The sequence below is a fragment of the Megalops cyprinoides genome, chromosome 1 (genome assembly GCF_013368585.1).
Source record: "Megalops cyprinoides isolate fMegCyp1 chromosome 1, fMegCyp1.pri, whole genome shotgun sequence".
NCBI classification, from domain to species: domain Eukaryota; kingdom Metazoa; phylum Chordata; class Actinopteri; order Elopiformes; family Megalopidae; genus Megalops; species Megalops cyprinoides.
Genome location: NC_050583.1, coordinates 5,975,045 through 5,995,631, shown reverse-complemented (window position 1 = coordinate 5,995,631; position 20,587 = coordinate 5,975,045). Strand labels below are relative to the sequence as shown.

At 46.3% G+C, this 20,587-nt stretch overlaps 1 protein-coding gene across 1 annotated transcript; it reads right to left on the bottom strand.

Annotated features, from left to right (window-relative positions):
* Nucleotides 1-2,751: 2,751 nt before the first annotated feature.
* LOC118779246 (retinol dehydrogenase 8-like) lies at nt 2,752-14,378 on the bottom strand. The gene is made up of 6 exons (XM_036531244.1): nt 14,273-14,378; nt 7,329-7,490; nt 6,739-6,918; nt 6,472-6,565; nt 5,315-5,498; nt 2,752-3,065 (listed from the first exon to the last, which is right to left on the bottom strand). Exons 1-6 carry the CDS (start codon nt 14,376-14,378, stop codon nt 2,838-2,840), a joined length of 954 nt encoding a protein of 317 aa, XP_036387137.1. The 3' UTR covers nt 2,752-2,837.
* Nucleotides 14,379-20,587: the final 6,209 nt, after the last annotated feature.

Below are 20,587 nucleotides of genomic sequence, written 5' to 3'. Positions count from 1 at the left end.
TAGCTGCATATTTTCCTTCGTTGGTTATTTAACATCTTATTTATGAAGTTACCATTTGGCTGTGGTTATTGTTTTAAGGGCTAGGGCCTTCCGCATAAGGCAGATCATACAATATAATGTATTACTGGCCACACAATGCGTTGTATTTGCCATGCAACGCGCAGTCTCACTGTTAAATACAAATTGGTTGTGAACAATAAGAAAATCTGATCATTTATCCTGAATAAAATATTGAGGACTGTAATTATAATTTAATTGTATCACAACTAAATTGCTACACACAACTTGTCTACTATTAGATACACATATAACATGCAAGCAAGATGGAGAACAAGAAGGGGAAACAAAAACACATGGCACTCCACAGGTATACCTTCACCATAAAGAAGGTAAAACTACCCTGTTTTAGTAAATGATACCACAGCACATGCAGGCCTATTTAACACTGAACAACAGGGCGGGTTAACAGTGGACGTGTCAGACTTTCCTCTTTTTGACATGAAAGTAACACTGTTAAAGCAACACTGAGAGACTGGAAAATGACTCCCTGGGTGTTAAATACTGAACACTCTGGCAGTGTTCTGAGCTACCAACTCTTTAGATAGTGTTAATTTGAGACGGGCAGGTGTGGAGCCATGTAAACATTTAAAAGTGTTAAAATTTTATTGTTATAGTTGATTGCTGTGCTGTTCGCACGAACAGTATTAATACAGAAAACGCCAAACCACATTTTATCAGAATTCAGAATGCGTTACAAAAGCTAAAAAACAACAAAAAAAAAAGCAGTACCATGAATCTGTCAGTAACCAAAGTGTCAACGCCTAGGTCTTTGCCACAATAACTCCATGCAGTCAAAGGGCAAGGTCCTGAACTTGCCTGCCTCAGCAAATATCCAGCTGAATAAATGGATAACATTGTTAAAAAAAAAAAAAAAGTGTAATCCATGTAAGTTGCTCTGGATAAGAGCCTCTGCAAAATACCAATAATGAAATGTAATAGTGTTCTTCACTGCCAGCATCATGCAGCCCCTCACCTCCTTATGAGGCATCCTTCTGTGCTTGAGGCAGGGCACGCCAAAAGATTTGAAAGAAAAAGTTTTCTATGGCTGTATTCGTCACAGGTTGTGAGGAAATGCGTGCACACAATGGCATGTACACACATGCACACAAGTAAAAAAAGAATGCATAAGTACAGCTACACTCGTGCACATGCACACAAGTAAAAAAAGAATGCATTAGGACAACTACACTCGTGCACATGCACACAAGTTAGATTAAATGGTTTTTTATTGGCAAGACAATTCACAGTACCGTTGCCACAGCAGTTGTGCACAATGTGAAATATAACACGCTAAGGAAGTATGAATATGTAGCGTGACATAAAACTCAGATACATGTTTACAAATACATGTGCATATAAAGTAATCTGTACGGAATGTATATATAAAACAAATAATGTATGAATAATATCTTTTAAAGAAAAATAACAAAAAAAACATAAGTTAAACTAATTATCAATGATTGAACGACAAGTAACATCTGCATGTTAAAAATGGTACCCAAATAAAGGTTCCACTGATGTATTTAAAGCTATTCAGCAGCTCCCACTCCTGCAGCAGAGAACTCACTGAGTGCCCCTTAGACTCTGGCAGCTTCAGTCTGCCCTGTGGGCCCTTCTCTCAGCATGACTGACAGCTCGTCTATGAGAGGCCCCTTGAGAGATAATTCATACTTGATCTCACACATAGCATCATAATCTCACACATACACCACTATACTCTTACACAAACGCTGCTATACTCAGCATGCTAACGGCTAACAGCTCATCTGTGTCAGTCACATTTGGTTATTGGAGAAGGAGAGTTGTTATCCTTTTAACACAGATTTCTCATGCCTTCAAAGTAAGTCTCTTCCTGGAACTCTCATGATTCACAGTAATGACAAAGCATGAGCTAGCCCTTGTAAATGCCCAAGTAGTGATCACAGGATGTGGTGAGGATCTCTCTCTCTCTCTCTCTCTCTCTCTCTCTTTTTCACACACACTCTCTCTAACACTCATGCATTGGCTTACACACACACACACACACACACACGTACACACACACATACACTGAGAATTGTTTCTGCTGTTATACTAAGAATGGTTTCCCCACTTTTTCAGGATGATTGGTAAAGAATGGCATCTGTTCTTCAGCTGGAAGGACTGCTGTTAGAGGCAGGTATCTGGATTGACTCATCCACATGTTATAAAGATAAGTGGACCTTTGCAGCATCAGCAAATAACTGCTGTGAAAAAAGTTAACCTCACAGGAACCTTTACTACCCTATGCTGGTTAATGCTGAAACAATCAGTACGAACAATTTTAACATTCAGTTAGTGTCTGGGGTGTGCACACAGTGTGAATAAAGTGTACTTCACTTATGACCTGAAGCTTTAAAAGAGTAGACTCAGAGTTACATCCAATTATTATGGCCGGTATTTAATTTCAAAATATAATCAACACATTATATTAAAAATATACTTTCCTGTAGCCATACATTTGTACATTTCTTAAAGGACAGTTTAAAAAACTGGAAACAAAAAACAGTAAAAAACTTTGCATGTGTTTATAATAAACATGTAAAATACTGCTGTCTAAGGGAAGAGCTGGAGTGCTGTCCAGGGTCTAAAATGTATGTGTGTGTGAGTGAGTGTGTGTGTCGGCACATATGTGTATGTGTAAGCACATCTGTGTGTGTGTGCATATGTGTGCGTGCCTGTGCGGATGTGTGGGTAGGTGTGTATGTGCGCATGTGTGTAGGTGTATGTGACGTGTCCCCGACTCAGCGGTGGCCCCTTCAGTCAGGGGAGATGGTGCGGCTGCGCAGACAGCCGCAGGTCAGACACTTGAGCATGTTCATGCTGACGTGCATGAGGGGTCCCAGGTTGAAGAGGAGGTTGTAAAAGGCGTGGACTGACAGCCCACCCGTCTCGTCCGCGTACTTCAGGGCCACGATGGGCGTGTACAGGGGGTTGGTCATGTTCCGGAACCGCGGCCGACTGGACTCGATAACCTTCTTAGTGCACTGCAGACGGGACAAGGAGAAGGGGGGGGGGGGGGGGGGGGTGGGGTGGGGGAGAGAGAGGGAGAGAGAGAGAGGGAGAGAGAGAGAGAGAGAGGGAGAGGGAGAAAGAGGGAGAGAGAGAGAGAGAGGGAGAGAGAGGGAGAGAGAGAGAGAGAGAGAGAGAGGGAGAGAGAGAGAGAGGGAGGGAGAGAGAGAGAGAGGGAGAGAGAGAAAGAAGGGAGAGAGAGAGAGGGAGAGAGAGGGAGGGTGGGGGAGAGAGAGAGAGAGAGGGAGGGAGAGAGAGAGGGAGGGTGGGGGAGAGAGAGAGAGAGAGAGAGAGAGAGAGAGGGAGGGACGGAGGGTGGGGGAGAGGGAGAGAGACAAAAGGGGGGAGATGGAGAAAGAGGGAAGAGACAGAGAGATGGTAAGACAGACAGAGGGATAGGGAAAACAAGAAAGAGATGTGGAATGGCAAGGAGAGATGGACAGACAGGAAAAGGAGAAAGAGAGATGGAGAAGGTCAGTGGGAGCGACAGAAGTAGAAGAGTGAATGACATGTACAATAAATATAACAGGGGAAGCCTGCAGTTTTCTGCATCAGTTTCAAAGAGTCGTGTTAAAATGTTTTCAAAATCTGAACATTTACAATTTACGATTTACGTACTTCAGGCCAATAAAGCAAATGAACTGAAACTGAATAAAGCAAATGAACTGACATCAACACTGGTATAGCCCAAGCTGAAATAACGCTCTAAAAATCACAACACCTGCTCAGTGTAAAACTGAGTTTTTTTTCTCTCCATTGTTCTGTTTTCTTTTTAAAATCCCCAGTCAGTCCAAGTTGTGTCAGGGCTCCGCCCCCTTAAGCCGCGGTGTTTTTGTTTTTCCCCGTCCTTGTGCTTTTGTTTTCCTTGTGTTCCAGCCCCGCCCCGCTCCCCGCCTGGTCCCCGCCCACCTGATTTCCTCATTGCCTGCACTTGCCTGCCTGCTCACCTGCATCCCATCTCCTCGTCACCCCAGCCCTATATCTTCCCTGCGTGTCTCTGTCTTGTTGCTAGTTCGTTTCAGTGTTTTTTTTTTTTTTTACCTGTCTCGTCCCCGCGTTTTGTTTTTCCTGAGTATTTGCTACATTGCCGATCCTGCCCTTTTCCCGACCACAATTTCTGCCTGCCGTTTGGATCTGATCGCTGCCACTCACCTGCCTGGTTCCTGACCCTGTCTGCCCCGACTCCCGATTCTGGTTTTGCCCCCGGACTGCTCCTCTGTGTTTCGAACCCTGCCTGTCCCTGGATTTACGAACTGGCTGTCCCTTTCAATAAAGCGCCTGGAACCGGAACATCCTGTGGTCCGCGCTTGTGTCCCGATCACCAGCGCTAACAAAGTTGTGTGACAAGCCAATGTAGCATAGTGGTTAAGGAGCAGGACTCATAACCGAAAGCTGCCACACTGCTGTTATACCCGTAGGCAAGGTACTTAACCCACATATCCAGCTGTAAGAATGGATAACATTGTAAAGTAAATAAACTGTAACTGATGTAGGCCACGCTGAATAAGACTGTCTGCTAAATGCCAATAATGTAATGTAACTTATGTCTTAGTTTCTGCATCTAAAGGAAACAAAGCAGAGAAAACAGCAGGTTTGTGTCTCTCCCCTCCATCTTTTTTCCCTGTCTAAGAAACGTTTACCCAAAGCTAGCAGACAGCAGCAGTGTGGTGTAGTGGCAAGGAGTAGTGCTCATAACCAACTGGTTGCTGGTTCACTTTCCTGGTGGGCCACTGCTGTTGTACCCTTGGGCAAGGGTACTTAACCCTTAGCTGCGAAATAAAACTGTAAGTCACTGCTGAATGACAATAATATATAATATAGAGGGCAAGAGGCACTTGGTGTCAAGAGCACAGATGTCAACGGATTGTAGCGTCCACCCGCCCAGGGCTGCACTGGGAGATACCCAGCTCCAGCTCCACCCAGTGGCTACAGAGGTAACTACATGAGTAAAAAAAGAAAAGGAAGTTCAGGTTTAGGGTTATGGTGAGGGTTAGGGATATTCTCCAGAAACCTAGGTGCCCTTTAAAAGCAGGTGACTCACACCCCTGTGGCAGCATGAAAACATTATTTTGAAAGGGACACGCATTACATACAGAGTACAATTAACTAGTGGGTGCTTCCTGCAGAAATTGCACAACTAGTGTCTGAGTGCGCTGATCTCAGAACAGCTGGGGCTAACGGGCAGCAGCCAGCCCTTCTGTGCATCTCTCTGCTTGACACTGACCCTGGCGATGTCATCGGGAGTCTGGCCCAGGGCTTCGAAGATGTCGACGGAGGAGGGCAGGTAGACGTTCTTGAAGTAGTGAACGGTGTCCGGGTCCGCCCCCGGGAACTCCTTCTTCGAGACGTCCTCCACCATCTTCGCCTCGAACTCCGTGTGCACGGGCCCCGGCTCAACCATGGACAAGCTGAGGAGGAGGCAGAGGGGTTAGACCACGGAGCTGACCGCACATTGACCGCACACTGACCACACAGCGTTCAGAGGGAGGGAAGGGTATTAGACCACAGTGCTGACCACATACTGACCACACAGTGGTCAGACTGAGGGAAGGGTGTTAGAGCAAAGTGTTGACCATATACTGACCGCATATTGACCATATAGTGCTTAGAGTGAGGGAAGGGAGTTAGACCACAGTGCTGACCACATACTGCCCGCACACTGACCACACAGTGCTCAGAGTGAGGGAAGGGAATTAGACCACAGTGCTGACCATACACTGACCGCACACTGACCACATGATATTGTGAAAGTAAGGAAAGGAGATTACGCCACAGCACTGACCCTGTACTGAACGAGTGCCCACCACATTATGCTGAGAGAGCCAGGGGTCAATCTCACTGCAACAAGATCACAGCATAATAGCTAAGGCAAAAGCACGAAATCATTTTAACGTGGGCTTGTAATCCAAAGGTTGCTGGGTGGATTCCAGGGAGGCAACAGCCATTGTACACTTCAGTAAGGTACTTAACCTGAATTGCCCTCGTAAATACGCAGCTGTATGTATGGATTATTTGTAAGCCTTGCAAGTCACTCTGGAGGAGAGCATCTGCTAAGCAAATGTAAATTCAAAGAAAGATGCCACGTAGCTCGAAATTCAATCGTGCTCGTCCTTCTCATGATTCTATAGAGAAGATGCCAGACGATTTATGAGAAGACTCTTGCAGAGAAGCCACCGAATCGAATAGAAAACAGAGTAGAAAAGACAGGTGGGAAAGGAGAGAGGAGCACTTGCACAGACAGTCAAAAAGAGACAGAAAAGAGAAAGAAAAGAGACGAGTTACGATAATTAAGGTGAAACTGACAGTCGGGAGACAGAGAGAGAGACAGAAATGGAGAGAGGGAGAGAGGAAAAATGATGAAGAGAGTACGAGATTACTCACGTGACGTTGAACTTGAGCAGCTGTACCGCCAGGCTCTCGCAGAAGCCCTCCATGGCAAACTTCGAGGCCGCGTAGACGTCGTTGAACACCACACCTGCAACAGGTATGTAACAGCAGGAGGGCTTCAGGATCTGCATGGGGCTCCTTCCTTTTAAACACCGTATTCACTCCAAAGGACCCCGCTAACACCCCAGGTATACCCCCGTCTGGGCCATATTCTCCCTGATAACGGCCCTGATGTACCCGTGTCCTCCGCACCCCCCGTACCCTGAAGGCCCATCACACTGCTGACGACGATGATGTGGCCTCCCCTCCTCTTCTTCATGTCTGGCATCACCTCCTTGATCATGCGCACCACGCCGAAGAAGTTGGTCTCGAACACCTTCCTCATCTCGTCCATGCTGATGCTCTCCACCGGTCCCACCAGACCTATTCCTGCGTTGTTAACTGAGGGAAAAGGGGAGGTATCAGCGCACAGAGAGAGCAGTGGCGATATCAGCGCACAGAGAGAGCAGTGGTGATATCAGCACAGAGGGAGAGCAGTGGCATCAGCACAGGGAAAGCAGCAAAGATGCCAGCACAGAGAGACACCAGCGGTGATATCAGCACAGAGAGAGACCAGCAGCGAGATCAGCAAACAGAGAGGGCAGTAGTGAACATCAAAACAGAGAGAGAACAGCAGTGATGTCATCAGAGAGACAGAGCGCAGAAGGCAGCGCAGGACACAGGCAGGATTGCCAATGTCTGCAGGGAAAAAAACACTGTTCTCTGTGACTGCAGTTACAACCTCCACCACAAGGTGGCAGCAAAATCACATACAGTCTAGACGAGGCACTACAGCAGCCAGAGACGCTCACTCAGCACGTCCACGCGCCGGTCCTTGATGCTGGCGATGCACTGTTTGACGGACTCGTCGCTGCACACGTCCAGCGTCTGCAGGGTCAGCGTCTTCCCGTAGGTGTCGCCAGCCGCCTCCAAGAGCTTATCCTTCTTCCTCAGATCTCTCATGGTGGCGATCACTGCAGAGAAAGAGGGAGGTGCACTGAGACCAAGGCCCACCGAGCCGCAACGAGACTGAACCACGCTGGCATGCTGAGATACAGTGGAACAGTCTGAGATACACTGGAACAGACTGAGATACACTGGAACAGTCTGAGATACACTGGAACAGACTGAGATACACTGGAACAGACTGAGATACACTAGAACAGACTGAGATACAGTGGAACAGACTGAGATACACTAAAACAGACTGAGATACAGTGGAACAGACTGAGATACACTAAAACAGACTGAGATACAGTGGAACAGTCTGAGATACAGTGGAACAGACTGAGATACAGTGGAACAGACTGAGATACAGTGGAACAGTCTGAGATACAGTGGAACAGACTGAGATACACTAGAACAGTCTGAGATACAGTGGAACAGTCTGAGATACACTAGAACAGTCTGAGATACAGTGGAACAGACTGAGATACACTAGAACAGTCTGAGATACACTGGAACAAACTGAGATACACTGAAACAGTCTGAGATAAACTAGAACAGACTGAGATATGCTGGAACAGACTGAGATACACTAGAACAGACTGAGATACACTAGAACAGACTGAGATATGCTGGAACAGACTGAGATACACTGAAACAGTCTGAGATATGCTGGAACAGACTGAGATACACTGAAACAGTCTGAGATACACTAGAACAGACTGAGATATGCTGGAACAGACTGAGATACAGTGGAACAGTCTGAGATACACTAGAACAGACTGAGATACACTAGAACAGACTGAGATACACTAGAACAGACTGAAACAGGGGCACACTGAGACACAGAACAGACTGCAACATTTACATTGGGCTGTATTCTGTCACTCGGAGGACACTCTTATCTGGCACAAGTTACAAAGGAAGTCCACAAAAGTACATCAAATAAAGTCACAAGAACAATGGTACTTAAAGTGCAGAAAACAGCAAACCACATCTGAGCATCGGTCAGTTGAACACACAGTGTGCTAGTAATTAGTGCCATTGTGACTCCATCAGTGCTGCAGCTGTTTTCAACAAATAGAACAATACCTTGTGTGTGAGAGAATCAGGCAGTCTGTGTGCGCACATGTGCATGTGAGTATGTGTGTGTCTGTGTGTGTGTGTTAGTTTGCGAATACGTGTGTGTGTGTGTGTGTGTGTGTGTGTGTGTGTGTGTGTGCGTGCGCGAGCCATCTTCTGAATCCGAATGTCAAACAAGTCCCGACTCTCCATCGTCATTTAAGATCTCGACACAACTTTTCCAAAAGTGTTGAAACCCCGATCAGGCGAAATAAAATCCGACTAATTTAACAGACGCCAAAGCCCCACTGTAACTGGATAATTCCTGGATGCCTTCCCTCTCCGCTGTGACTGATGTGCGCTCAGGGATCATGCACAGAACAGCAGCTGTGCATTCCACAGCTGAGAGCTGGTGGATTACGCTGGATCAATGTCTCAGTGATCTCTCCCCTGATCTCACAGTAAAGGCTTTTCATCCTTTTAAAAAACACACGCAGTCAATCATCAGGGCCTCCGTACCTGACACATTGCCCTGCTCAAATTCAGGGTATCTGGGCACCCCTCGCCCACATGGTCACATGTCCTGGTTGCAGGCTCCATCTCCGTCCTGATGTGGTAGTCCTTCTCATAGTAGGCAGGACGGGGGAGTTGCAGACCAAATGCCCATCTCTTTAGACTGTATCTTTACCAAATGTACTTTCTAAAATACTTGCTAAAATATTTCCTTGACTTTTATTTTTGGCTTTTGTTTCCTTGACTCTTCCTTGACGCACACACACATACACAGGCACACATACACAAAAGTGTACACATATGCACGTATTCATACATGCACTCACAAATTGTTACACAGAAACACACATGCATGCAAATGCACACACTGTGACACACACATAAATACTCACAGAAACATATTCAGACATACACACACGAACACAGCAGGCATACATATGCATCATCACACACACACATACAAACACGCACACACACAGTTTCTCCCTCTCTCTCTTTCTCACACACAAACACACACATATATCCATACAAACTCAAAAAAAAACCCAGCTGTATTGTGGGACTCTTTTAGACGGGTCTGCCGTGGACCGTGTGTGTGTGAGTGCATGTCCACATGCGTGTGTGCACGTGTGAGGAATGTGTAGGTACTGTGTAAGTCGATGCGAGGGAAGGGAAGTGGGTGAAAGGTCACCCAGAGGAGATGAAGGAAACAACATCGACTTCCTCAGACAGGAGGCGAGTGAACTCGGACCGACCCCCCCAGCAGCCCGTCGGGGGGAGGGGCGGAGTGCACACAATGTACACACACTGACTGTTCCCATTACACAACACAGATTCTACTGTACGCAACGTTACACAGTGCTACACACGCACTGACTGTTCCCGTTACACAACACAGATTCTACTGTACGCAACGTTACACAGTGCTACACACGCACTGACTGTTCCCATTACACAACACAGATTCTACTGTACGCAACGTTACACAGTGCTACACAACATATACAGAGTTACACAAGACTGCATCTACACAGTTGTGTATAACACAAGACATGCTTAGTTACACAACATAATCTACAGTGTGGCACAACAGCACAGTACCAACTCAATGTATACATTACATAACCGGCCATCCATGCAGTATTGCACAATACAGCATCTGTTGGACTCAGTGTTACACAACACAGCACGTACACCCTGACTATTTCAATTACACAGGGCACAGCAGATGCACAGAAAGCCAATTCCCTGGTTTCATTCACACTTTTCACAGGCCCCAGATTACTGCCTGCACTATAGGAGAACCTCTCCATAATCCAGGAGGCTGGGATTAGGAGGGGATTAAGGAGCTGCTGTCTATTTGCTGCGACGGAGGAGCGCAAGCGCTCGGCTAATGACTCAGAAAACAAGACGGCGATGACGCAAACGGACACACTGGCCTAACTGACCACGCCCCTGTGCTGACAGAAGAGAGTGTGGGACCCCGCTGCGTTTCTGTGTGGGGGTCAGTAATGTGGGGAGAGCGAGGTTAGGGCTCCACTTGGACTGAGGGTCTGCACATACTCCCTGCTGATGCAGATGCATCAGAGCTGAAATAGGTAGCTTGTGTGAGGCCTGTGCAAAGCCAGTAGGGTACATTACATTATGTTACATTCATTTAGCAGCTGCTCTTGTCCAGAGCAACTTCCAGCACAACAGAGCATACGTGTATCCATTCAAGTTAAATGAGCAACAGGGTACTGCTACAGGGTAGCAGGAAGCAGAGCGCTTTCAGCGGTGACATCACTTCCTAAGCCCTGGTTAGCTAGCATTGTTGCCGATAGAGCTAGGGTCAAATTGCCTTTAGCTCAACTGGCAACAATGTTGGCCATTGGAGTCTGGCTGCGTGGGTGTGTGGTGCCAACCTCTTTCACGTTTGTTACACAGACACAGACCCGGAGGTGCTGAGTGCCAGAGTTTTGGGACCCTGGGTTTGCGAGACAGACTACAGACTACTCATCTTGGTCAATGGAGAGTGACTGAAACTGCACCCCCTGGTGTCTCCTTTCATATTATGCCCAGCTGCAGTGGCCAGGAGGTGACGCTTTCTGAAGCTGAAGTCCCAAGTGGCACCTTTGTAAGCAACAGCTGAGAATTTCAGTGTACAACAGGTGTAATCCAGGTCCAGGATATGCTAAAAGCGAAGCGTGAGACATGGGGTTTGAAGGTGGGAAGTATGATGTACTGGTAAGGAGCAGGGCTCTTAACTGAAACTTTGAGGGTTCAATTTCCCCCTGGGGCACTGTGGTTATACCATTGGGCAAGGTACTCAACCCACAATCCGTCTCAGTAAATATTCAGTTGTATAAATGGATACAGCAGTAACCTATGTAAGTTTCTCTGGGTAAGAGTGGCTGCTAAATGACAATAATGAAATTTAATGTAATGAAGGCACGTAGGTGAAGACAAGAAACTGTCCACCATTTGTAATCGGACTGATGTTCCATGACTGTCTACTCCAACTGGTCTGTCTGACACATAGTCGCAAGTCACTGTGCAAAGCCTACAAAAGGCATTATTCTGAGGGCTGTGTTCTGTTCAATAAATACATTCCCTTTTCCACCTTTGCTGCTGGGAAAATGCCATCAAATTAGCGGGAAATTGTTGGTTTCAGGCCCCATTCGCATTCCTTGGTGGAGAGATGCTGGTTTTTTGCCGACAGCAGGGATAATGTGAAAGCAGCTCCACGCAGGCTGTCTAGACCGATGTGCCATGTGGCTGCAGGACTCTGCTGACATTACAGGAACTAACTGGAACGTTAGGTCAAAGCAACGACACAGATAATACACCGACGCACCAACCAATTCTGACAGAGCGCTGATTCTGACACAACACTGACACAGAACTGACACTAACGCAGCAATGGGATCGATAAAAACTCAGAGCAAAACACAGATACACAGACGCAGCGCTGCCAGCGAGGCAGCACTTAATGGGAACACTGTCCTTACAGTGACACAACACACGCTGATACAGACTGGCAGTGATGCTGTCAGACACTCCCTCCCCCGTCCCCTCTTGGTCACGTGGCACTGTTTTTACCTTTACGCAATCCGCGCTCACCGTAATACGTTTGAGAGTTGCTAAAGTCAGGCTTCTCTTTCAGGAAGAAGCTCAGCTTTAAATAGACACTGAGCAGGCTGTGGCTGTGAGTAGAACCCAGTCACCTCACCTGTACACTCTGTCAGAGCCCCCCCCCCCCCCCCAAGGCCCAATCACAGAGCCCTACCACGTTTACAACCTGCACTTTGTGTAAAAGTTATGATCTACGACCTTTACCGTGAGAAAGAGTAACAGATTCACTACTAGTAGCCTACCTTGTGTAAGAGTCACAGATTCACCACCAGCACTTTGTGTAAGAGTGTTAAGCCTTCACCCCTGGAATTTTGCATCAGAAGGGTATGCCTTACCACCTGCACTTTGTGTAAGAGGTTAAGCAGAGATAAGACACATAACCATCTGTAAATACACACACCGACACACACACACACACACACACACACACACACACACACACTCACACACACACACACACACACACAAATACAAGCACAAAACCACAGTGGCTGTGTTTGGTTTTACAAGAGCAAATGCTATATAACACCTCTGTTTCACCTGCATTGATGTGTTTGTTTTGGGTTTCTTGATCCCTTGTACATATCACACAAAAACAAAAACACGAGAACAATCCTCTCTGTAAAGATCGGTGTGACTGAGTCCCAATAGTCAGGTTTTGCCAGGTCTGCATGGACTGGTCTCATTGGCCAAGCTGTAATTGTATTTCACTTCCCAGCACGATTCTAAATTTGTTGCCATGGAATCTGGTTAAAAATATTATTATTATAATTTACTTTCTTCATATTTGCAACCAGGGCCCATTTCTGACAGCACTGCCTGTTGGGCATTGAATAATACAAAAGCATCTTAGGTACACCTCAAAAATTCTCAGCCTCAGATATACCTCCTTATCCTAATTTCCTGTTTTGATTTTTGATGTATTCATTTTCTTTCCATAATTTATTTTTCTTCTTCTTCTTCTTCTTCTTATTATTATTATTATTATTACATTTAGATTTATTCATTTGGCAGGCACTTTTATCCAAAGTGACTTACAAGTGAGGTAGAGTACTAGTAGAACATTAGTAGTAGTTTAGTAACTATTATTATTAATAGTAGTAGTAGTAGCAGTAGCAGCAGTAGAAGTTGTGTGGTAGAATTGTTAGTATTTGTACATTTTGATTTAACCATTGCACATGACTATTTTTGCTATTCATATCATCAACAAAAGACAGTGACAATATATACATAAGTAAAGGTACACATGAATGGCAATACTAGGCTGACAGAATAAAATTATACACCATAAAATGTAAGGTCTTATTCTGTCAGCCTTGTATTGTCATTCATTTGTACCTTTTTTATGTATATATTGTCACTGTCTCTTGTTGATTATATAATTTTGGTCTTATTCAAATGAATGCTGTGTGTGTGTGTGTGTGTGTGAGAGAGAGAGAGAGAGAGAGAGAGAGAGAGAGAGAGAGAGAGGAGAGAGAGAGAGAAAATGAAAGAGAGAAAGAGAGCATGCTCTGAGGTAGAAGGTGTTTTCTGCACGGGTGGAAAAGCGTCTTAACGCATGGAGATCCTCAAGCCCCGTGTGGCTTTTCGCGGATATTTTTGACAACGATGGGAGACTTTAAATCCATGTCAACTGGTTATGAAGTTCTCTCTGACTTCATATCCCTGCACCGCTCTCTGAAGCTGTCCTTCGCAGTGCACTCTGAGTTGGCAAAAACAGGGCAAAGTTCAACATTTTTGTGGTTGTTGTTAATCAAAGTCTAGAGGGGGGAGCTGCGCACCACGTTTATGACACGAGGCAGCTGTTTGTTTCACGATTTTACGTCCGTTATTTACCTGACGTCGTACCCCTGAAAACTGCGCGCTAAATCATTGTATCTTACAATAACTGAACTTTAATTTTAGAGAGCAAGGGGGACCAGAGGAAATCATTCTATAACAATGTGAATATCTCAGATTAAGTTACTGGAGCAGGTGATTTAAATTACTTTTACTTGTGTCATAAAAAATAAATAACAAGCATGATCTGTTATCGCGTCTTCTTTAACGCACGCGCAAGCCTGTTGAGAGTATTAACGTGAGATATGAAAAGACAAATCAGAAACAGGAAAGGTGCACTCACCATGGTAACGCTTTTTCTCATCTTTTGCAAGCATGACGGCAATCCGTAATCCGATCCCAGAGGAACAACCGGTGATCAATACTACTTTCTGTCCGTCGCTCGCCATCGTGTCCTGCCGGTTGGTGGATCCCTGTCCGCGTCTCTGTCCGATGGTGGGCACCGACTGTGTGGATCTTCCCAAGCTTTAAAACTAAAGCGGATCAACCGAGAGGCTCTAGGAGCTACCAGTGCAGTCACATGGCACACACAGTCGCTCGGGTTACTTAACACAGGCGAACGGCTGACCCGGGGCTACACGGAGATGTGCGCAGCACCGTTCGTAATGTAGGGAGACTTGCGGTAGAACTGTCACTTCGTAGTGCAGAATCGACTTTAACACTGCATTGGATGTGTATTTAGATGCATATCCAGAAAGTTTCCTCCGTTTATGCATGATTTTAAAAGAGTGGCTATGGAAAACCCGCAATCTGAAATCGCCTCATACGTTAACTCACTAAAGATTCTTACTTTTAAAAGTTATTCTAAGAAAATGGGGAAGGTTCAAAGACTCAAGAACACTTTTTCCCTCAAAGGGACCAGACGAAAGTTTATTTAATTTAAATAGCTACAGTAACGTGACTGTTGTGGTTCAAGTGGGAAATGAATAAGGAAACGGCACCAATACAGTACAGTCCAATACGAGGAAAACAGGGCTCTGACGCTGGGGGCTAGGCAAACAGTTATGATGGCCTCAGCGCTGACGTCACTGTCCTGAGCGGACTCCCGTGCACCGTGCACTTGCAATAATTCCATTACTGAGTGAAAGCGTACGTAACATCCTTGCATCCCTTTGTCCTCCAACGGCTGAAGCCAAGTGAAGCAAATCAGGACCATTGGAATTGTGACCTACAGAGAACTATTTGTCTTGAAATGATGCTGGCGGATCAGGAGGGAGTAGTCTTTCCTTCTGGACCGAGCAGAAACTCAGTGCAGCGAATCGCGACACTATGGGATTAGAGGCCACGTTAAGAGGTGAACTATTAAACCGAGTTCCTGACTCAGACCCGGCGCGACGGGGTGTGTGCTTAGGTTACACCGCACCCCCCAGACGGACCTCAGTGCACCCTCAGTTGTCTCCTTATATCCCGATGTCGACGAGGATCGCGTCTGCGCCCCTCTACATTTTCTCCTGGCCCCAGGCCTGTCCTGACTCCATGTGGCCGTAATTTCTCATTGTTCTTGCTGCGAAAAGGACTGGTGTTCCTCAGTGTCGTGGAGACTCTCTACTTTAAGTTCGGCGCACTAAAAATTCTCACTTGTCAATCACAGCTGAGTGGTGTGTGGTGCACACTCTAGTGCAAAAGCTGAGTATCACCGCGTGCAATACGTCTGTTGTATATGAGAATTAAAAAACACCTCCTCCAGTGACGGAAACAATGGGCTTTTTCTCCCCCTTGTGGCAGCCTGGGGATATTGCAATGCTTTTTTTTTACAGGATAGAAAATGCTCGTTTCACAGTGTGGTGGCGCTCAAGGTCCGAAGAATCACCGATTTCATCCTTTCGCAGCACGGTTTCAAAACTAGAGAAATGTGTCAGATATTACCCTGAAATTACTGGCGATGCGAACACTGTGAATAGGGTGGGTACTGAATTAAAAAAAATATATATATTTTAACATAAATTTGTATTATCAAACCTATATCGCCAAAAGGACTATTTTGGCCGAAACTTCTATTTGACAATTTTACGTAAAAGAAAAAAAGCAAACAATGTATTCAAACAATTGCATCACCTTAATACAGTCTTATAGTATTAACGTATAATAATGACACATAAATGCTTTTGTTGCACGGTTTCAATCGGTCATAAACCCGTACATTCTTACATTACGTTTAGCCTAACCGATAGCGAGTAATCACGATAAACTCTTCTAGGGAAAAATAGGGAAAGATAGGGGAAAATAAAAAGTTTTTTTTTTTTTTTATGAAATGTAATTTTAAATGTTGCAAATGTAAATGTAAATGTTGCAAAAAGTCGCTTAGACAGCACTTTGTAATTCATGTGGTGATTTACACACAGCTGCATCGGCCTTTCATAACCTTTGGTTGCGCACTATGCCGATGTCAGCTGGCAATCTTTTCGCCATGGCAACCGGCGGAACGGCCGTGTTTGGCGCGATTGGCTCAGATTCAGAGCAGACAAGCGCTTTCCGCAGATGTTCAGTCGGCGCTTCCAGAAAGCTGCTCGGAGCAGTCCTCCACAGAGGCACCCTGGCGAAAACCGTGCGGTGAAACTTCTGAGAGCTCCTCCTTTAGTTTCCAGTTTGCTCTGCAAATCGACTCATCCCGCTCCGCGAACCCTCCGGGGCTAGCGCCGCATCAGTCGCGAGTGGATCGGCAGATAACTAAAAACTTTCTGCCGGTGGGACGGGGAGCGCTGAAAGGGTGCTCTTTGAACAAGACTGACGGTTTCTCGGCGTGCCGCGCTAGTTGCTTCCATACTTCGACTGCGCCTTTATTCAAAGCAAAAGTTTCTTGAAGGAAAACCCAGTTTTCGGTTCGGCTTTCAAAGCTCTCTGTTCGCACGCCAGCCTGCCGGGATCTTTGCAGCCTCTTTCTCAAAATGTGCCTTTGCTTTCTTATCACAAAGAGCGGCGAGGTTCATTAGGGTGACACACCAGGCTGTCTCACACCTTCCCCGCGCGATCTCGGTGGCACCTGTGTCACCTGGCACAGATGACTGAACTGCTTTTGCGCAGTGGCACGTTTTCAGCCAACGGCCGTCGTTCCGAATCGCACACACACCTATCCGGCCCACGTGATGCACCCTCTGCCACAGGGATTGTTAATGATTTTTATTTATGTATATATTTCACCTTTATTTGATCAGGCAGGCCAAGTTATAAAAAAAATCTTATTTACAGTGCTGGCAAGAAGCAAAAGGCACCCTAAGGGGATTAAAACTAGACAATGAACACAGAACATAAACATAATAGGAAGAAGCAACAGACAAGGCAATATACCAAAAGCCGCAGGTGACAGAAACAAAACAGACAGCACCAGAGAAAGAACAAGCATGTGGCAAAACATAACATTATATTACATTATTGCTGGTTAGCAGACACTCTTGTCCAGAGCTGCTTATATAGGTTACAGTTTTTTTATCCATTTATACAGCAGGATATTGAGGCACTTCTGGGTTAGGCACCTTGCCCAAGGGTACAGCAGCAATGCCCCAGCGAGGGATTGAATTAGCAGCCTTGCGGTTACAAGCCCTGTTTTTTGCCGCTATGCTACACCGCTAACAAGAAGAAGCATGGCTATGTTTAACGTCTGAGGCAGGTTATGAATGGGTAGATGGGTTGTGTGTGTGCGCTGGAGTGCATGGTGGGCAATGAGGTGACATCCGGCCAGCTCGGCCTGGTGCTCTCCAGTGTCAGCTACATGCTTCACGCTTCACGCTTCACGCTTCACGCTTCATGCTTCACGCTTCATGCTTCATGCTTCGTGACCTGCTGTCTGATCTGTGGAAGAGCCCCACGATAATCACTCCTCTGTGGGTCGGAGCTCCGGTTTCACCCTTACAGCAGCATTGCTCCTGGTTTCCCCACCAGCCGGGCCAGTCTCCTCCAAGCTGCGGGACGAGGCCGACAGACATCCCTCCGGGCATTGGGAGGGCCAGCTCTGTCCTCATTCATCTCAGAGTGGCCTTATTGTCAGGGATTCGGCCGCTGATTCCCGAGATCACCATCAGACGACCTCATGACTTCCTGTGTCGTATGCTTCCATGGCGTGGTGGTGTGTGAACTGTTTTGCCTGTTTTGCTTTCTGTCGAGTCTTCAGTAAAGGAAACGCTGTCTTCCTTGAACCACGCCCGTTGTGTCCTGAGTCATCTCTGCACTCGGATTCATCCTCCTCCTTGTTACGGTTCCAACACTATTCTTCAGGTTTGGGACAATCCTGCAGGCCCGCTGTCTGTGGCCAGCCCCACACCCTGCCTGTATGCACAAAATACACAATTATCATTTTCAATGCCCAGCCCGTGTCAGGACTGCCCTCTATAAACCTAATCAGGTGTTTCTCTGTATCAGCTGGGCCTGCTTGATATTCACTCAAATCTTTGAAAAAGAAATGCGCAGCTGGCAGTCTGCTTAAGGACACAGTTGTATATTCAACATATTTGCATAATAACTGCCTCTTGAACTAAGTCAGGGCAGCCATCTAAATTAATCTTAATTGGCTGTTCAAGACCTCAATGAACAGGTAATTTGTTAATTGGTAGGGTAAAGTAGCTGTCTGCTGGAGGGGCATTGTAACAGTATAATGAGCAGTGCTCTGTCTCTGATTTGTTTGATGGACTCAGATGAATAGAAATAATTTATAATCACCTTTGCTTGTACCCCAATTGTAGCACAGATAAATTAACCGCAACCTATCAGTGACAGCTCATGATATCAGATGAAGATAACTATGCAATTTATGGCTCAGTCTGACTTTTAATTGTTGGCTCATGAATGCAAGGAGTATGCATGAGACTAAGACATCAGCCTGGTGAACATACAGCATGTAGTCTCCTCTCTCTCTACTCTCTCTGTCACACACACACACACACACACACACACACACACAGGCACGCGCGAGCACACACACACACAGGCACGCGCACGCACACACATACACACACACACACACACACACACAGGCACGCGCACGCGCACACACACACACACACACACACACACACGCACTCACCTTTCTCCCTCACACCTGAAATGCATGCTCCCCTTTATCTCTCTCTTTCACACACACCTCTTTATCAATCACAAATACCCTCACTCTGTCACACAAAAGCACCTCTCTCTCTCTCTCTCTCTCTCTCTCTCTCTCTCCCCCTCTCTCTCTCTCTCACACACAGCGAGCTTCCCGTGATGGAATAGGGAAGGTTCGAGCTTCACATGGTCCTCATTAAAACAGATAGAGGAGAAGACAGTGAAATCACAGGCATGACAAACCCTCTGTGATTGCCCTGTCACCAAGCCATACTCAGGCTGTGGAGTGATCACAGAGTGTGTGTGATGCATGAACGTTCTCTCTGTGATCGCGGACAGAGTGAGAATTTCACAGAGTGTGGTTAATTGCGTAGGGATTGTCTAAAAATTCTGCTCCCAAAATTTTGTTTGGAACTCCAATTAAACAACTAACCTGTTTGGATGAAGGTGTGTGTGTGTGTCTGTCTTATTGCTTTCCAGATTTCTTTCCTATGCTCTCCCTTATTTCCCCTCTCTCTCCCTCTGTCTTTCTGACTCTTTCGCTCCCTCTCGCTATTTATCTCTGCATATCCCCCTAATCAGAATATGTCTTCTCTCTCTCTCCCTCTCTCTCTCTCTCTCTCTCTCTCTCTCTCTCTCTCTCCCTCTCTCTCTCTCTCTCTCTCTCTCTCTCTCTCTCTCTCTCTCTCTCTCTCTCTCTCCCTCTCCCTCTCTCTCTCTCTCTCTCACCGTCACTCTCTCTCCTTTGAGGTTACAGTCACCGCAAAGTGCACAAATATAAGCGGAGGGAGGTTTAATGATCTCTCTTTCAGGCTGCTTTAACTGCTCTGCATGTTCTCTCTCTTAATTACTGACTGCACACTGGTGGCAGAGGGCTTCCCTGCACTCAGAGAGCACATGCAGGAATGGTGTGACAGAGACAGAGACACAGCAATACACAGGGAGATAAAGACGGGCTCAGGAACGGAGTGAAAGGGCAGACGTCTGAATGGAGCGGTAGGGAGAGAGATAGTAGTATTCATACTGCTGCTTTAATGTAGACCATACAGCTTGTGTTTTCTCATATACTGTATATATATATATTTGAGAAACACACCTATGTGCGCACACACACACACACACACGCGCGCGCACGCACACACACACTCTCACACACACACAAACACACACACACACACGCGCGCGCACACACACACAGTCACACACACACACACACACACACACGCGCGCACGCACACACATACTCTCACACACACACAAACACACACACACACACACGCGCGCACGCACACACACACAGTCACACACACACACACACACACACACACACACACACGCGCGCGCACACACACACACTCACACACACACAAACACAAAGCAGGGAATGCATTTTTATGCAATAGGAAGCGCTTGTGTCAGTCAGGGTATAGGGGTAGAGTTCTTTGCCTTGGAATTTGAGGAAGTGGTCGCACCTTGCTGTGGGCCAAGGTTGTTTAACCCCCCCTCCCTTAGTACTGTAAGTGGTGACCTGGCTTTCTTTTTTAATAATTGAGGATGAGATGGGTTT